The sequence below is a fragment of the Cimex lectularius genome, unplaced genomic scaffold (genome assembly GCF_000648675.2).
Source record: "Cimex lectularius strain Harlan isolate CLEC.00 unplaced genomic scaffold, Clec_2.1 scaffold145, whole genome shotgun sequence".
NCBI classification, from domain to species: Eukaryota; Metazoa; Arthropoda; class Insecta; order Hemiptera; family Cimicidae; genus Cimex; species Cimex lectularius.
In genome coordinates, this window is record NW_019392922.1 from 164,049 (window position 1) to 183,682 (window position 19,634).

Below are 19,634 nucleotides of genomic sequence, written 5' to 3' on the forward strand. Positions count from 1 at the left end.
AGAGTGTCCACCTGGATTCTTGGCAGCAAGATTATAATAACAGCAACAAAGGACTATTTTACAAGAACTTATTTTCTAAGATGTCGTTGGTTCTATGCTTTTCAGTTCAATACGCAAATAAAAAGTCCGGTAAAATCATTTCCAGACTTCGATCAAATCATGGCATATGTAAAAAATACTTAAAAAAGATAAACCTGCCCATGGATGAGTTATGTGCATGTGGAGCAGTGGAAACATGGAACATATCATATTGTAATGTAAAAAATATGATCAAACTCGAGATGAAATGTTAAACGAGGTAGTGAGACACCTTCTAAAATATACAGTAACAAGCTACAAGGAAATAATAAAATCGGAGTCAAGGTGCATTTACTCAGCTATTTTCGGCTGGAGTGAGAATTTAAATAATAATATAATAAAACAAATAGAGATAAAATAAAAGACGGTGGCTCTGGCCGATCAGCTGATGCAAAAAAATTAAGCAAGTTTGCAATTTAACTTTCTTCGGGCGAAGTACCAACTACATATTTACATCAGCTGTTTCTACACGCGCCGACATATCCGGAGGATTACGAATAACATGAAGAAATATAAGTAAACAAAAATATTATCTAGAGAAAGATTTAGAAAAGAAATCATCGCCTCCAAGTAGTAAGTCTAAGCATCGACTGCAAATCTCATTTTTCAAGTACCAAGTAAAAAGTGGCCGCAACGGTTTAGGCGTTGACACGGCGCTCATCACTGCAAGGTAAAGTTCCCGGGTTCGAATCCAGCGAGTATACGTACAAATAGGCATTTTTTCAAAAACACCGGCATCCTCTGTTGTGTACCATCGTAAAAAAAAAGAAAAAAAGTTCATTTATTCGTTTTAACGTACACCAAAACATTTCCATAAGTTTTACGACTATATCTTTCTAATGATACGTAATCATCAGATGAAAGTTTTAAAATCACTTCTCAAAACTCAAATTTCAGCTGTCGATGAACCAAAAAATTCAGGTGTCGACTGTACTTAAAGCCACATTCGAAATCCATTTTTTGTCCAAAACTTAGAAATTCTGGTTTATTTGATCCATATTTACTTATGCCACAACACTTTTATACAAAACCAATATGACACCACAAGAATAGCACCACGCTTTATGCCCTGAAGATGACCCGAATAAAGGTCGAAACGACGGCAAAAAAATGAAAAAGGTGTTTTTCTAAACTATATCATTCTTGACCGCTCCTCACTACGTCAACAAATTATTTTAAAGTATAACTTTAAGCATTTAATTTTTTTTTTTTTTTGGTAATTAGAATTATGCCAATGTCGTGATGTATGCAGTAAAATAGGACCGAAATAAACTTGGTCCGCGTTTTTGTTTTTAATTGTTTAATTTTATAAAACCGGACTATGCTAATTTCTGATATCCATCGGCTAGGACCAAAGAAGATAAATTTGCTTTTCGGCCTGTTTTGTCCCGTCCGGGCGCGGCCCAGATAAGAGATACGAAGGCCGGGGTTGCACAATTGGCAAAATGTGCCGGGTTACTTAACAGAACGATCCGTGAAAACAAACATCCCGCTTTAACAAGACGCCCTCCTGCATAAATATCATGGTACAAAGCCCTGTACTTTTGTTTGGGCAGGTCCTCTTTCGCAATTGTCAGTGATGAGCTCTGACCGCTTACACGGCACGTAGGTCCTACTGACAAGGCTGATCGTTCATCCTGGCATTTCAGGTCCGAGAGGTACATACAAGTCCGTTTTTACATGTTTTCCCACTATTTTGAGTTAATCAACCCACTCTCTCCTGACTATAAATCCATCGGTAATACCGCAAAAATAAACCAACCGCCAACTCGACGTCTGAGAAATTTTACACCGATTCTGCAATGCCCAACAATCCGAAATGTCAGAATGACAAGTGTTTCCCGGTGAAAACAACAACCGACTATCCGAGCACTCCGATCTAAACGGATTTCGATGATGTGCCCGCGGTCCGTCGGCAGACGAGAAGGGGGAACAAGGTCGACGGGGACTCATGTACTTTATTTTTATGTTGCAGTTGGCAGAGTCGAGGCAAGAAGATGAGGTCCTTCCACGCTGCTCTGATAGCCGCCGTCTTTGTAAGTCATTTTTTGAACAAAACTAATAGTATTTTTAACAAAAATCAAACTAAAAATATCTAGTATAAAAGTAAAAATCTTGTCGTGCAAGGGTATCGTGTTAAAATGGAATTTTCTTACTAAACCAGCCATATCCATAGATGACACCATTCATAAACAAATTATTTTACAATAACAACTCTTCAATATATTTATATTTATAATATATTTCTTTTTCATCCATATAAACTATAAATAATAACGATGACTATATAGAAAATAAATATTGATTTATATATTGACGATATAAATACATCATTTTTCAAAATTTATTCTTTAAATTGATCTAGAATTGTTGAAACATTTCAGTATTTTTTAGTAACTACTAAACAATAATTGAAATTTGGCAGTATTTTTGTGAAACATATTGCAATAGTTTTAAGGTTCAATTAGTACTAATAAAAACTAATAGACGTAGGCCTTCATGACAACATTTATTAATTTTTATAGTTACAAACATCTAATTAACTGTTTTACAGGACCTCTATCTCCATATATTTAATATAAACTAAAATATCTTTAATAATAGATCTGTGACATATTTTAACATTTCTTCTTTAATCCGAAAATTTAGAAAGATTTTGTCTTTTTAGTAATTACTAATGAAAACTTAAAATTTGGCTGTATTTTTATGAGACATAAATATATTGCAGTAGTTTGAGATTCAATTAATACTAACAACAAATAATAGACGTAGGTCATCAAACATTTAATTCTTTTTATAGTTAGAAACTTCTAATTAACTATTTTACAGGACCTCTATCTCGATATGTTTAATATAAACTAAAATATCTTTAATAATATGTCTATGACATATTTTAACATTTCTTCTTTAAATTGATACGGACATTTTGAAAGATTTTTTCTTTTTTTGTAACTACTAATGAATACTTTAAATTTGGGTGTATTTTTTGCGAGAGAAGAGTACATAAGCGGTTTTTTAGGCGAAATAACTGCTAACATGCTCAGTCAAACTGAGACGTGATTGATTTAGCCTTTAAGGTTTTTTTTTGTCATTGTAAATACTAATCTTTGAAATTTCGTTGTATGTTTTGTGAGAGTAGATTATATAAGCGGTTTTTTAGGCGCAATAACTTCTAAAAATTGATCTTTAAATGGATCCGGAATTCGGAGAAGATTTTTATTTATAGTTTATTATATTTTACAAAATTTTTTTACAACATTTATTTTTTTAAATCTTGTTATTTTTAATGTAAACGAAAAACAATAACAATAAATGTATGACGTAGGTTAACATTTGTCCTTTGAAGTGATCCGGAAATTTTGAAAGATTTTTGTATTTATTTAGTAACTACTAATGAATACTTAAAATTTCGCCGTATTTTTATGAGACATAAATACATTGCAACAGTTTTGAGGTTCAATTAGTACTAATAACAACTAATTTCTGCACGCTTTGCTTACAACATTTTTTCAACATTTATTTTTTTAAATCTTTTTATTTTTATTATAAACTAAAAACAATAAAAATTAGTGTATGGCATATGTTAACATTTGTCCTTTAAATTGGTCCGGAAATTTTGAAAGATTTTCGTATTTATTTAATAACTACTAATGAATATTTTAAATTTGACTGCATTTTATGAGACAAGAATATATTACAGTGTTTTTAACTTGCAATAAATACTAATAACAACTAATATTTGTGCGCCTTGGTTACAACATTTATTTAATGATTTTTATCTTGATATTTGGCTGTATTTTAATGATACAAGAATATATTACAATGTTTTTAACGCGGAATAATAATAACAACAAATAGTACATGGACGCCTTGCTTACAACAACATTTATTATTTACTTATTTTTCAACATTTATATAGCTTTTTATCTTCTTATTTTTAGTATAAATTAAAGCATCTTTAAAAATAACACTATATCTATGACATATTTTAACATTTCTTCTTTAAATAATCCGGAAATTTTGAAAGATTTTTGTATGTTTTTGTAACATATATATTATGCAGGGTGGGCGACCAAGACCCGAGGGGTTAAATGCCTGGGTAGACTCGTACCCCATCCCTAAAACGTCCGGGACTTGGTCGGCTCACGTGTCCTGCATAAACCTCTTGGACTTGTTCACAAACCCCAAGATTTTGGACCATTTTACCTCGGGGAGTGATTTGGTGATGTCCTCTCCTTCAACGATTTCAAATCTTGACCTAGCATACCTATCACACTCTGCGAGGTAGTGCCTTGCCGTTTGTTCTTTTATTTCGCAGAAGCGGCAAAAGGGATCTGGTAGCATACCCATTACGAAGAGGTGTCTTCGCAGTGAGCAGTGGCCCGTCAGAATACCTATCAGCCTCCTATGTTTTTTTAATTACTAGTAATGAATACGGGCGTGATTGTTTTAGCCTTTAAGGTTTTTTTTGTCATTGTAAATACTAATCTTTGAAATTTCGCTGTATTTTTTTACGAGAAGAGAGTATATAAGCGGTTTTTTATGCGCAATCACTGCTAACATGCTCAGTCAAACTGGGACGTGATTGTTTTAGCCTTTAAGGTTTTTTTTGTCATTGTAAATACTAATTTGGAAATTTCGCTGTATTTTTTATGAGAAGAAAATATATAAGCGGTTTTTTGGCCGCAACAACTGCTAACATGCTCAGTCAAACTGGGGCGTGATTGTTTTAGCCTTTAAGGTTTTTTTGTCATTGAAAATACTAATCTTTGAAATTTCGCTGTATTTTTTACGAGAAGAGAGTATATAAGCGGTTTTTTGGGCGCAATAACTGCTAACATACTCTGTCAAATTGGGACGTGAATGTTTTAGCTTTTAAGGTTTTTTTGTCATTGTAAAGATTAATCTTTCAAATTTCGCTGTATTTTTTGTGAGAGGAGAGTATATAAGCGGTTTTTTAGACGCAATAACTGCTAACATGCTCAGTCAAACTAGGACGTGATTGTTTTAGCCTTTAAGGGTTTTTTTGCCATTGTAAATACTAATCTTTGACATTTCGCTGCATTTTTACGAGTAAAAAAATTGATGCATTTCTAATAAACCGTATTCAACTCTAGGCTGTTGATGTCAAATCAAAGAATACCATATAAAATACAATTTACGTTTATTATTTTATATTGTCCATACAATAGTCATACGTCTCATTTCATGAATCATATAGCAGATTCAGATTTCAAAAGACTCCAAATATTGACAGAAGCCGTTTCTCAGGGCGTAACGAGATAAGCACGTGGGCAGCCGAAAAAAAATTACGATTCTAGGTCAATTTTTCATGTAACAATACGTATTTATTGGGCTGAACAAGGCCCTAGTATAAATCATACATTGTTCTTGAAGATTTGGCAATATGAATTTTTTTCCGGCGAGTACGATTACCATGATATTCTGGAAAAGTGATCCCGGACATAAAACAACTACAAACATTTTTTATGTCCTATATCCTAGCATGGCTATAACAAAACATGATTTTTTTATCACCATTACTCTTTTTATAACTTAACAAGTATAATTTTACTCTAACACGCCTTTTTTTTGTAAATAATTAAACAGAGATTTGAATAGAAAAAACCAACTTTTGATGACAGATGATTAATGAAGTTTTTGAATACTTCACTGGATCATTACACAGGTCCAACAAGAGAAAGTTTTTTTTCATTTTTTCCTTTCATATATTGTACACCTACGTTGGGACAACGGTCTGAGATGATAATCAGGTTTAAAACACGCAAACTGACCTTGCCCGGGGTCATATAGCGTGCAAGTGAAAATTGCAAAGCTCATTCTTAGACGAAGTATTGCACTTAATACAACCGACTTTTATCAAAATTTGAACTTTTACCCTTTGTAATCTGAGTAACTGATTGTTACTTCAAGACAATATTTACTATATTATAAACGTAAAATAATTATTATATTAATTGATATTCAATTATAACTCCATCAGATTTCGTGGTTCGATTGACCAAATAACTTCTTTCAATGGATTAATCTTTATGTAAGGTATTGGTTGAGATAAAAAAGCCATTGTCACGAGCGGGATTCGAACCCACGACCTTCGGCTAAATACGCCGATGCTCTACCACTTGATCAATCGTGACTGATCCACTCGGACACCAATCTATTTGAAAAATGGCAAAAAGGAGGAAAATTCGAAAGGTGGGTTAGATGGTAAGTTGGTATCCGAGTAGATCGAAGTCACGACAGCTCAAGTGGTAGGGCTATGGCGTATTTAGCCGAAGGTCCTGGGTTCGAATCCCGCTCATGACACTGACTTTTTATCTCAACCAATACCTTACAAAAAATTGTTTAATTATAACGTTTCAATGTAGAAAGAAATATCCTCGCAAATCCGGCTTATCTTACAAGCAGGTTTTTTAGTCTATCCCTGTGGTTTTATTAAAGAAGAAAAAATAGCTTAGTAAAGTGAGAAATGCTGTGAAATAAAAACAAAATTTTAAAAATATAAACGTTCATCATAAAGATAAAGTAACAGCCATAGTGCATTCATTAGTTGTTAATTTTATCTATCAGCTAGACTTTTTCTACTAATAAAGTATCTTCAAAACTAATCTAGAATTTAATCTTTGTTGTTTTAAAGGTATTTCAGCTTGTAATAATACATAAATATCTAGGGAATATTTTTGCGAAGAGTGATATTTTGCATTCTGACTATCAGCATGACTTTCAGCTACCGCACTTCGTTGATTTTAAAAGCTGAGATGTAAAAAATTTTAGTCGTCCTAATATCCAACACTAAAGTTAGTTAAAAAACCTTCGATTGTATCTGGCATTCTTACTGTCCAATAGTTATATTTTTTAGGGTTCGTAACAGCAGAAGTCATATAAACCCTCAGGGTGGCGGTGTTTTTTAAAAAATTCGGATTCGAATGCAGGGCCGCTTGATTCGATCCCGGGACCTTTACCTTACAGTGAAGAGCGCCGTGTCAACGCCTAAACCGTTGCGGCCACCGACGCCCCAATATTAATTCTACTTCATTTGATTCATTTAGTCAAGAAGAAGTACCCCAGGACAAATTTTACTTGCCAAATTCCTTTTAAATAACTTTTTAACCTTGGTTTGTAAGCTTCTAATTTCCTGGAGCGTTCATAGTTGGACGGAACAATTAAGGCAAGACCCTCGAAAGTACACGGCCTTACCTCGCTCTGGTCGATAGTTTCATCCTTTGACGAAGGAAGACTTCTCGTCCTTACTCTTGAAAAGCGTTTGACCTAGTCTCATCTCGCCAAGGAAATTGTCAAACGCTTATTTCTATTGAAACTTGTCTGGTCCACTATCTCACAAGAGGCTTGTTTATGCTCGGGTCAATATGCGCATAATCTTTCCGGTTTTCAACTACACGGCACGTTCATGTACCCAGGAAGTTGTTTTATGAAAACCTTCCAAACAGAACAATATTTCACTCAAACCTTACTTAATTCAAACCTTTTAAATAGAAAGTTTTTAGAACACAATGCACCATTATTATCTATGTTTATTGCATTAATTTCCGAAAAATCTATAGGACTTTTGTAAACCTACCAATTATTTAGATTCAATTTTATGTGTTAGTTGGCAACATGGAATTTGCCAAACAATAAAGACAACACAATAGATATTGCCTATGAGGAAAAATAAGAAGTACAATAAAAAATAAAAATGAAAAATCATAATTGCATGAAAAATCATAATTGCTAAGGCCATTAATAAGTAGTTTTTACACCTGAGAATGCTACAAATACAATAGCCAGCCCAAAAGTTATTCTTGACTGCCTAACAACCATAAATTATTGATTGCTGTAGTGAATAGTACACGTGATTTTTGTTAATAACATTTTTTTGTTAATTTGTCAACAAATCATTTCCAAATGACTATAAGAATAATTCCTGTCGGTTTCTATTTTATTTCTTTTCCAATAGCAGTTCTTGTTAGCCTTGCTCTCTGAGATTGGTGAAGCACGTTTGCGCTGTGCCATGACAGATGATCCGAAGCGATGTAGATAGTAAGGGTATTCACGATCTTTGTGTTAACTCTGTTAGATCGAGAAAAATGATGATAGACTTGTTCACTTGTAAGAATCGGCTAGTGAACATTGCTCGATATTAGGTCGAAAATGTAGTAACATTGCTATCCGTCAGGGCGTAGATAACCAACATGGCAGCCATGAATTTAGCAGCTGTTTTTTTGTTTACACGTATTTTTATTCTTAACTGCGCATTAATTAAATCTGACAAATACCTTCTTTAGTTAATTTCTGACCTATCCTTATTCTTTCATTTCTAATAAATACATCCCTTATCCTATAAAGTTGTAGGCTGTTAGAGGTTAGGATGCAAGTTATGTATGTCGGCACGAATTGAAGCATGTCATTTGTTAGTAATTTTCGAGTGCATAGATAGCATTTTGAACGAAAGTGTTGATTAATTATCCTTTTTTATTAACTGGCATCTTACAATTTATCACAAAAGAAAACCAAAACAAACAACAACAAGTTTTCAAAGACTGTTATAGCTTCATTTTTGGTTCTACCAATCGCCACGCGCAGCATTGCGGAAAAACTAACGTTTAACATTCTAAGGGAAGAAGGGGGCATTCACGATCTTACTGGATATTTCTCTATTCGAGTTAGCACGAGTTAACAACTTACAAACGTCGTAAATACCCGTAGTACCTTTCCTTGTGTTAGTCTTGGTGCATCGATATTTTGTCTATACGGTTTGCATTTAGGGAAGAATATTCTTTACTAGTTAGTTGTTTCGCTGTTGAATCACGTTTGTTCAGGCTGGGTTCGGTTAGGTTAAGTAAGGTTAGGGTTAAGTTTAGGTTTTCGGACGGGTAAAGATTTTTCCTTCTAACAGTTAACCCGAAGTCGGGAAATTCTAGATGGCAAACATTTCCGCTTCATTATTTGAGCAGTCATTAGTGATTACCATTTTTTAATATATTCTAGTAGGTACAAGCAATAGAAGCACAAGAAGCCATAAAAGTGTAAGGTTATGTCGGTTACGTCAGGTTAGGGTTTGTTTTGTCAAATTTAATTCCATTTTTATACTATTTCTAGTTTCTTGGAATGATAAATAGTAGATAGTGGAAATGTATTGCTGTTTTATTATGGTAATGAAGTGTCAGTGGTTGCTGCTTTGACTTTTTGACCATCTGTTCCCAATGTATGCACAACGTTCCCACTGAGCATTTCTTCTCCTGCCTTGATTAGAACCCCCTTAATCTTTCCATTAATTGGTACATAAATCCATGTAGACGGATATCTGGCTATCCCCCCAGATCAGTGCACTTTTAGTGACACTATTGGTTTAATTGCAACAACCGATTTCTGATGGCAAACATTTATGTTCGATCAATTGAGCAGTCTTTAGAGACACTGTTTGAATACACCCTGGTTCTTCATGTCCTTAGTCTACCACCAGAGCACATAATTCCGCAAGGTTGGTCAAGCTAGGTAGGAGTTAGGGCTAGGGACAGGTTAGGTTATGTAATTTGTTATAAATTGCAGAACTTTATGAATAATGAATCATATCGTAAAATAACATAATAATAATTAAAATTGTAAAAAAAGAACAATAAATATTAGTGAAGTCTTCACCATTTTAGTAAGATTTGTTTATAATTGTTAATTAAATTAATTACTCAAATATAGTACACTTTCAAGCAGAAATACATGTCATCAATGCTTGTGCCCTGGAAAATCTTAAAAGAGACACTGGCAAAAAAATCCTCATAAGATCTGATAGCCAAGCAGCCATTAAAGCATTAGCATGTAAAATAATTACATCAAAATTTGTGAATGCATCCAAAATCTCCAAAACCTGGGGAAACACAACAATCTGGTGATATGTTGGGTGTCAGGGCACAGAGGAATTTTGGGTAACGAGAAAGCGTACAGACTAACCAGAGGAGGATCTGCAAGACCACACATATGCCGCGAACTTGTATAACAATCTTGGGATAACAAAAATAAAAATAGAATCCTCCATCGCAGAATGGATCCAAACAAAACAAAAGAATAAATTGATAAACTCTAGCGGTGCTAGACATAGTAAACTTATGATGAAACAAACCTCACCAAGACTGGCAAAAATACTGTTGCAATTGGAGAGGGCTAAACTCACAGGAGTGATAGTGACTACTGGTCACTGACATCTGAGAAAACAGCTACACAACATGGGCGTATACAATGATGATCCTAACCGCAGATTATGTAATGAGGAGGAGGAAACAGCCACCCATATCATCTTGGAATGCGAAGCAACAAATCAATGGAGATTCAACCTAAAATACGAAAAAACTTAACGAATCAAATTGTAGCAGTAACAGTCAATGACCTGATACTTCTAAGCAGAAGGATAAAGTCTATTGCACTGAACTAAGGAACTAGGAAGGTACAACAATAAACAAGAAGGCTGCAGTGCCTGTGGAGTACAAACACTGCTTCCTAGTATACAATGATATATACAATGATGATCCCATCCGCATATTATGTAATTAGGATGAGGAAACAGCCACCCATACCATCTTGGAAAGTGAAGCAACATCTCAATGGAGATTCAACCTAATATACGAAAAAACTTAGCGAATCAAATTGTAGCAGCGACAGTCAATGACCTGATACTTCTAAGGAGAAGGACAAAGTCTATTGCACTGAACTAAGGAACTAGGAAGGTACAATAAGCCAGAAGGTTGCAGTGCCTGGGGAGTACAAACACTGCTTCCTAGTATACAATGATATGTACAATGATGTTCCCAACCGCAGATTATATAATGAGGAGGAGGAAACAGCCACTCATGACATCTTTGAATGCGAAGCAACAGCTCAATGGAAATTCAACCTAACGTACAAAAAAAACTTTGGGAATGAAATTGTAGCAGGGACAGTCAATGACCTGATACTTCTAAGAAGAAGGATTGAGTCTATTGACTGATCTAAGGAACTAGGAAGGTACAATAAGCCAGAAGGTTGCAGTGCCTGTGGAGTACAAACACTGCTTCCTAGTATACAATGATATATATACAATGATGATCCCATCCGCAGATTATATAATGAGGAGGAGGAAACAGCCACCCAAAGTATTTTCGACTGCGAAGCAACAGCTCAATGGAGATTGAACCTAACGTACAAAAAAAACTTTGGGAATGAAATTGTAGCAGGGACAGTCAATGACCTGATACTTCTAAGGAGAAGGATAGAGTATATGGCACTGAACTAAGGAACTAGGAAGGTATAATAATTCAGAAGGCTGCAGTGCCTGAGGAGTATAAACCCTGCTTCCTAGTATCCTTATCACCATACCATACCGTACAACCAGAGCACATTATTCCGCAAGGTTGGTCAAGCTAGGTAGAGGTTAGGGCTAGGGACAGGTTAGGTTAGGTGTAATTATAATTTGTTATAAATTGCAGAACTTTATGAATAATGGATCATATCGTAAAATAACAATAATAATTACAATTTTAAAGCAAGATCAATAAATATTAGTGAAGTCTTCGCCATTTTGGTAAGAATCATTTATAATTGTTAATTAAATTAATTACTCAAATGTACAGTTAATTACAATATGCTATTAGTGTTTTAATGTTTTCATTGTTGTAAAATACTACTAATTTCAATTAAGAAGACTTTACGAAGGCGATTATTGTGATACTAGTTTTACACGAGGTTTAAAATTGGCTCAACGTTGCCCAACGATTTCCCGTAGAATCCGTTGAATAATCCACTCATCAGATTCTCCACGACTGCCGGGAACGTAATTTGTTTCTTTTTAGAAAAAGGACAGCCCGAAGTGGTAAAAAAACGCGATCCTGACGGAAATAAATCGTCCGCGGAAAAGACATCGAGGCCGGCCTCGATAGAAAAACCGTGGCGCATCTCGAAAGTGAAAGGGGCCTCGATGCAAATCGGGATCAACGTTAACTTCATAAAACTAATTAAAAACACGTACAACATGACAATGGGCTTCTCGTAATGATAAACAACAATAAGACAATGGGGTCAAATTTGACACGATTGAATCAATCGACGTCAATTCAGACGTTAATGAAAGTCCGAACGTTTCGCTGACCTTCCATCCATCGCAATTTCAAACATTCAATTTAACATCACTCGTTATATAATTATATACCTGTTTTCTTTAAATCTGATCTCATCACTGTTTATACAGACGTCAATCTATTTTAGCCCAATGATGTCGGTGAGTAGAAAAACAACTGAAAAAAAATTTACTTCTCAGTCTTACAGTTATTACAAATATAATTGACGATTCAGAACAAAACAGGCCCTATTAGACATTGCGAGCTGTAATCTTTGGTCTGGTGTTATCCAATTTCGACCTGTTAGAAACATGTGGCAACAGTTCTGTGATATAATCTCAAATGGGGATCCTGTTGTTCTATCGTTATGTCTTCACTGTAGCCAAGAGGGTTTTTTTGTTCTTGTTCTTGGGGAGCTTGATGATTTAATACTTTTTATAATACTTTAATTGACAGGACGGATGTTAATAATCCTACACAAACGAATCAGGGCAAGTGCATCTTTTTCAGCTGGAAAATTTAAATCCCTGTTAGCAATGGGCTAGAACCAGTTTCGCAGGGTTAAGACTTCCTCCGCGAAGCTTAAAAATACTCAAGGTGAAAGATCGTTTCGTAAAAATTATGTGAAACGGGTGATTTATTAATATTTTTATCCGTGTTGTGTTCCAATAAATTAAAATCTATGTTTAACAAGCGAAACGTCTTGAAACTTAGTTGAACTGTCGTGAATAAATCTAAATACACCTCTGTACTTTAAATAGTAATAATTAGTCTTAAATGTTTTAATGACCATTGAAAGCAATAACTTAACGTTAAAAAATTATAAAAATGCAACGCGGGACTATACGCACCAGGATTGCTAAATCTAAGATAATCCTGCTTCATTCGAACCCAATAGAAATATTTCATAATAGTTTTCTACTAGTTTTTTTTTAACCATCCAAGTAAACTTATTTTGTTTTATTCGATCTTATCTCCACTGTTTGCCTGTTCCTCTCACGCCCGCTTCTTGACTAGGTTTGAGCTCATTAGTGTTATGTGTAATAAACAGGTTTGTTAAAAGAAAAAAGTGCTTCTGATGACATAGCGAGAATATACGGACCAGGAATCGTCTTGGACGATTCTACATAATTCGAACATTAGACAATATATTTTTTTTATTTCTACTTAACATATACTTTCGTATTCTTCCATCTTATTTTTATTCCATCATGTTTTCCTCCCGCCATCATCTAGGTTCTATTCTAATAAAAAGTGCGTATTGTTATGTCTAATAAAAATGCATGTTAAACCAGATAAAAGGCTTCCGATGAAACAGCGAGAATTAACGGACCGGGAGACATTAATCTAGGATTAATCTCCACCATTGTAACGCAGGATAATATATTTTATAATAGTTTTAGATTAGTATCAAATAATTAATCTTTAATTAAAGTTTTGGTTGAGATAAAAAAGTCAGTGTCACGAGCGGGGTTCGAACCCACGACCTTCCGCTAAATACGCGCTGCTCTACCACTTGAGTTAAATGGCAAAAAGGAGGGAAAATTCAAAAGGTGGGGTTGAGATGGGAAGTTGGTGTCCGAGTGGATCGAAGTCACGATAGCTCAAGTGGTAGAGCAGCGTCGTATTTAGCCGGTCGTGGGTTCGAATCCCGCTCGTGACACTGACTTTTTATCTCAACCAAAACCTTAATTAAAGATTAATTAATTAAAAATTCAATCGGACCACGAAACCTAATAGATTAATATCAAATGTTTTAAACGATATTAGTATATTTTTAGTAGGCGTAATTTTATTTTTTCTTTAATCTACTAAGGATTCTGTAAGTTTCTCAGGCATCAATGCTTCAATTTTATAAATGTTGTTATGTTTGACAAACCTGCGATGTTAAAGCAGAAAAAATTGTTTTTGACGAAACAGAGAGAATTGACCGACCAGGAATCATAAATCGAGGATTATTCTTCACCAACACTGAATAATACTATATTTTATAATAATTCTGTATTAGTTCATATAATTTTACTTTTTTTTTATAATTCCACTAAAATTATTCTTTCGATTTCTTTCATCTTATACAGTGAATGTCGGTATGTTTTCCTCGCATCAGCCTGTTTTGACGGTTCCATCTATTTGTTTAATAAGACGATTATGCTTCAATTTGATTAGAGTGTTATTACATAATAATAAATGTGCGATTCGACAAATAAAATACTGCTTGAGATGACACAGCGATAATTCGCAGACCAGGTGTAATAAATCTAAGATGATTCTTCATCTTTCAAACACAATACAAAAATGGGATTCTATATAGTTTATACATCAGTTTTGTATTGTTTTGTCTACACTGATCGTTCCCGATTTTTTTATTTTTTTATTTTTTTATTCTTCAACCTTATATTCGGTGAATGTCTGCATGTTTCTCTCGGGTCAACTTCTTTGTAGGTTCTAGCTTATTTAAAACGATTTTGATTTATTTGAATTAATGTTTTTATGTGAAACTGCCTCACTACCGTGTCCAAAAAGGACAGACAGGAGAGAAACATGCAGTTCATTAAAGTTGAAGAATGAAGAAAATGGAACCCTTATGAAACCTGAAAATGTAAAAAAAATACGAACTGATATTTGTATGTTTTCTAGCTGTTTACTAGAAAGAAGATCATATCTTGGTCCGTCTATTCTCGCTTTATCATCCTTGATATTCTTTTAAGTTAGCCCGAACCTAGAAGGATCCGATATGAAAGAAAAATGAAGAAATTTAGTCATAGTAGCAGTAAGCTTGAAGAACGCGGTTTAGGTGGAAATATAGATTTTATACTATCGGGTCCGATAACGGGGACTGATGGAAGAGAAACATGCAGACACACACTGCAAAAAAGTTTGATGGTAATAAAAGAATATATAATAAATATACAAAGAATATATAATAAAAGAAAGAACATTATCCAAACATCAAATGGCAACAAACCCAATGGAAAAAATTAAACAATTGAATATATAAAGTATAAAGAAGCATTATTCTTAAAAAATTCCATTAGATTTTGAAGTCCGATTGACCAAATAAGATCTTTCATAATTAATCTTTATGTAAGGTATTGGTTGAGATAAAAAAGTCAGTGTCACGAGCGGGATTTGAACCCACGTCCTTCGGCTAAATACGCTGCTGCTCTACCACTTGAGCTATCGTGACTTCGATCCCCTCGGACAATGAAAAATGGCAAAAAGGAGGGAAAATTCGAAAGGTTGGGCTCGATGGGAAGTTGGTGTCGGAGTGAATCGAAGTCACGACAGCTCAAGTGGTAGAGCAGCGGCGTATTTAGCCGAAGGTCTGGGTTCAAATCCCGCTCGTGACACTGATTTTTTTATCTCAACCAATACCTTACATAAAGATTAATTATTGAAAGATGTAATTTGGTCCATCGGACCACGAAATCTAATGGAATTATTAAGAATAATGCTTCTTTATACGTTATATATTCAATTGTTTAATTTTTTTCCATTGGGTTTATTGCCATTCGATGTTCGGATAATGTTGTTCTTTTATTACCATCAAACTTATTTGCCTTTATTAAATCCCGCTCGTGACACTGACCTTTTTATCTCAACCAAAACCTTAATTAAAGATTAATTAATTTAAAAAAATAGTTTACAATATTATTAGGCGCTTTTGCGACATTAGAAAGCTTCTTACCTTCCTTTTCTCAAATTTTAAGTTTACAATTTGTTGTTTGCAAAATACAGAGATTTCTTTATTATTACTACTTTTCACTAAATCCCTATTAAAATAGATTAGAAAAGTGTTTATTATTATTACATTTCAAAAGATCTTACAAAAAAAGTTAAATGCTAAATGCACAACATAAAAATAGCATGGGCTGTCGCCCGTCGGCTGAATTGGCTTAATATCTAATAAATTATCCTGTTTTATCAATTTAATCATTTGGTTTAGGAGCATATTATCATACAAATTATTATTGGAAACAATAATTCACACCTTCGACAAGGTATACCAAACAAATACTGTCAACAATCGTGATAGATAATAAATCTCAACTGAAATTATAACAGAGCTTTTAATATATTATCGTATTTAAACAATTTTGTAATCTAGTGTAGGAACATTATTTACATATATGTTATTTATATAATCATAAATTATGTTTGTAACCAACTTCCCATCTCAACCCAACCTTTCGAATTTTCCCTCCTTTTTGCCATTTTTCATTGTTCGAGTGGATCGAAGTCACGATATCTCAAGTGGTAGAGCAGCTGCGTATTTAGCCGAAGGTCCTGGGTTCGAATCCCGCTCGTTGCACTGACTTTTTTATCTCAACCAATACCTTAGATAGATAGATATAATAATTCAGGGTATGGTATACTGAGCCCTTTAAGAGATATTGTATCCCCTGTGCTCTGCCTAAAGCACATCGGTGAGTCCTATTTCATCAAGAAACTTGATTAATAAGCCCGGTTTCAGTGGTTGTAGTTCTTCTATGGTCACATTGTACATCCCAAAACACTTCCTCCTGCGGGCTAGTGTAGCTCCGCAGTTTGTTAGTAAGTGTGTTGGTGTCTCTTCTGCTTCTTTGCAGAATCTACATGTGCCATCTTGGATTATTCCAATTTTCTTTAGATGTCCATTTAATCTACAGTGTCCTGTCAGGAATCCTGTTAGGATTCGCAGTCTATTCCTGCTTCCTTTGACACATTCTGTGATTTCTTTCTTGCCAAAGTTGGTTAGAAGATTCTTGGATTGTCTGTGTCCAATAAGTGAATTCCAAAGTTCGCTCATTTTCTTTTTATCCTTCTGTCTGAGGTATTCGTTGATAGTGTGTGTTCCTATTCCACAGAAGGGTTCAGGTCCTATTAGCGGTGTGGCAGCCCCTTTTCTTGCCAGGGTGTCCGCTTCCTCATTACCTTCTACTCCCATGTGTCCTGGGACCCAGCAGAGGCTGACTTTATTCTGCGAGCCTAATGTATTTAATTTGGTTTTGCAGTTCAGCACCATCCTTGAACTAATGGTATTTGAGCTTAGTGCTTTGATGGCTGCTTGGCTATCTGACATGATAGCTATATTCTTGTTTTTGTATCCTTTATTTAGGTTGAATTGGATACATCTTTCAATTGCATGAATTTCTGCTTGGAAGATACTGGTGTGCTTTCCCATGGGTTCTGAGTATTTGGTTCCGGGTCCGAACACTCCTGCCCCCGTACCTTCCTGTGTTTTAGATCCATCTGTGTACCAAAGGATGGTGCCATTTTTGAGGGAGTTATTTCCCTCTTTTTCCCATTCCTTTTTGGTGCCCAGATGTATTCGGAATTTATGGTTAAATTCAAACCTCCTGTTCATGTCGTCTCTTGGAGCCATGAGTGAAGGATGGTTTTTCCACAGTTTGTTTCTGTCTCTCCATTTCAGTTTTATTCCTGTTGGAGGTTTCTCTCTAGTGATGTTAATTATAGTTTTCTGTGCTGTCCTTTCTATCATGTGGTATAGGGGGATTAGTCCCAATATCTTTTCCAGTACCTTCCAGTAACCAATACCTTACATAAAGATTAATTAATTGAAATTCTTGATAATATTGGTTCGTATCATCTCGCTGTGTTTATCATCATAAATAGCTTTCTTTGTTTAACATAATCTTTTTGTTTTATAAACTAGTTCATGGACTTATTAACTCAAACCATAACCATGAAAGATAAAAGGTAATCAAATTATTTAAAGTTTTAAAGCTCGAAAGGTGAAGAACCGTAAGCGTAGACATGTCTTGCTAATTTAACTGTACTAAAGCGGCTGACTAGGCAAAAAAGCCGACATTTAACAAGTAGAAAACGAGAGAATAAACCAGAAAGATCGGGGAATATCAAACTTCTTGGGATTCTTTCGCTAGTGTATTTTTCGATTACTCGCTGACCTCATGTTTAATGGCCAGGGAAAGATGCTAAAACTATAACTGGAGTTATAAAAAAAAAGAAAGCCGTAAATGTATTGCGTTGAGTATGAAATTGTAAAACAACCTCGAGTTCGCATCATTGAAGTTTATTTGCTAAATGGTGATTTTGGCAACATAGTAAATTCACTTAGTTTCGTGGTCTGCTTGAACAATTAACATCTTTAAATTAATTCAGGTTTTCAGTTGAGATAAAAAGTCAGTGTCACGAGCGGGATTCGAACCCACGATCTTCGGATCGCCGCTGCTCTACCACTTGAGCTATCGTGACCTCGATCCACTCTGACACTAACCTTCCATCGTGACACTGACTTTTTTATCTCAACTAAAAACCTCAATTAATTGAAAGATGTTAATTGGTCAAGCGGACCATGAAAGTAAGTTAATTTAATAAGTTAAAATGAAGTTTACTTCACTAAAACTCTCCGTGGCCATTTCATTTGTCCTCGAGAATCCAATCCGATTACATGACATTTGAAAAATGGCAAAAAGGAGGGAAAATTCAAAAGGTGGGGTTGATATGAAAGGTTAGTATCCGAGTCGATCGAGGTCACGATAGCTCAAGTGGTAGAGCAACGGCGTATCTAGCCGAAGATCGTGGGTTCGAATCCCGCTCATGACACTGACTTTTTTATCCCAACAGAAAACCTTAATTAATTGTAAGATATTAATTGGTCAAACGGACCACGAAATTAGTGAAATTAATTAAAATGAGTGTGTACAACCTTTGCCACTACTAACTTTGGAGTAGATAAACTTGCTAAAGTGTTTTAGTAGATATATGAGCGATCCTTAGTCCACCGAAAACAGGGCGAAACTAAACGGACCAGGATGATCAGAGACGGCAACAAAATCAATTATTGAATCGTCTCTCTCGTCGAATACGTGTAAAAATATAAATTTCACCTTTTTGTTTTTAATTTATGTAAGTTACTTTATAAAATCGAAGAAGGCCATTGTTTATTCCGCGAATTGGTTTATCAAACAGTATAAATTAAAATTTTGACAAATAGCGTGTTAGATTTATTTAAATATTAAATTCACTATTTTTCGTGGTCCGCTTGACCAATTATATCATTCAATTAATTAAGGTTTTAAATTGAGATTAAAAAAGTCAAAAGTAAGTACAAAAATGTAAAAAAGTCAGTGTCACGAGCGGGATTCGAACCCACGATCTTCGGATAGATACGCCGCTGCTCTACCACTTGAGCTATCGTGACCTCGATCCACTCTGACACTAATCTTCCATCGTGACACTGACTTTTTTATCTCAACTAAAAACCTCAATTAATTGAAAGATGTTAATTGGTCAAGCGGACCACGAAAGTAAGTTAATTTAATAAGTTAAAATGAAGTATACTTCACTAAAACTCTCCGTGGCCATTTCATTTGTCCTCGAGAATATAATCCGATTACATGACATTTGAAAAATGGCAAAAAGGAGGGAAAATTCAAAAGGTGGGGTTGATATGGAAGGTTAGTATCCGAGTCGATCGAGGTTACGATAGCT

The 19,634-nt window shown here is 34.7% G+C and overlaps 1 protein-coding gene across 1 annotated transcript in view; it reads left to right on the top strand.

The window, feature by feature from the left end:
- The first annotated feature begins 592 nt into the window (after positions 1 to 592).
- The window catches only part of LOC106669188, a 69,314-nt gene continuing 50,272 nt past the window's right edge, over positions 593 to 19,634 (top strand). Inside the window, exons 1-2 of the mRNA XM_014398503.2 lie at positions 593 to 748; positions 2,054 to 2,114. Of these exons, the coding sequence (XP_014253989.1) occupies positions 2,076 to 2,114 (39 nt within the window). The 5' untranslated portion in view covers positions 593 to 748; positions 2,054 to 2,075. The remainder of the gene's footprint in view (positions 749 to 2,053; positions 2,115 to 19,634) is intronic.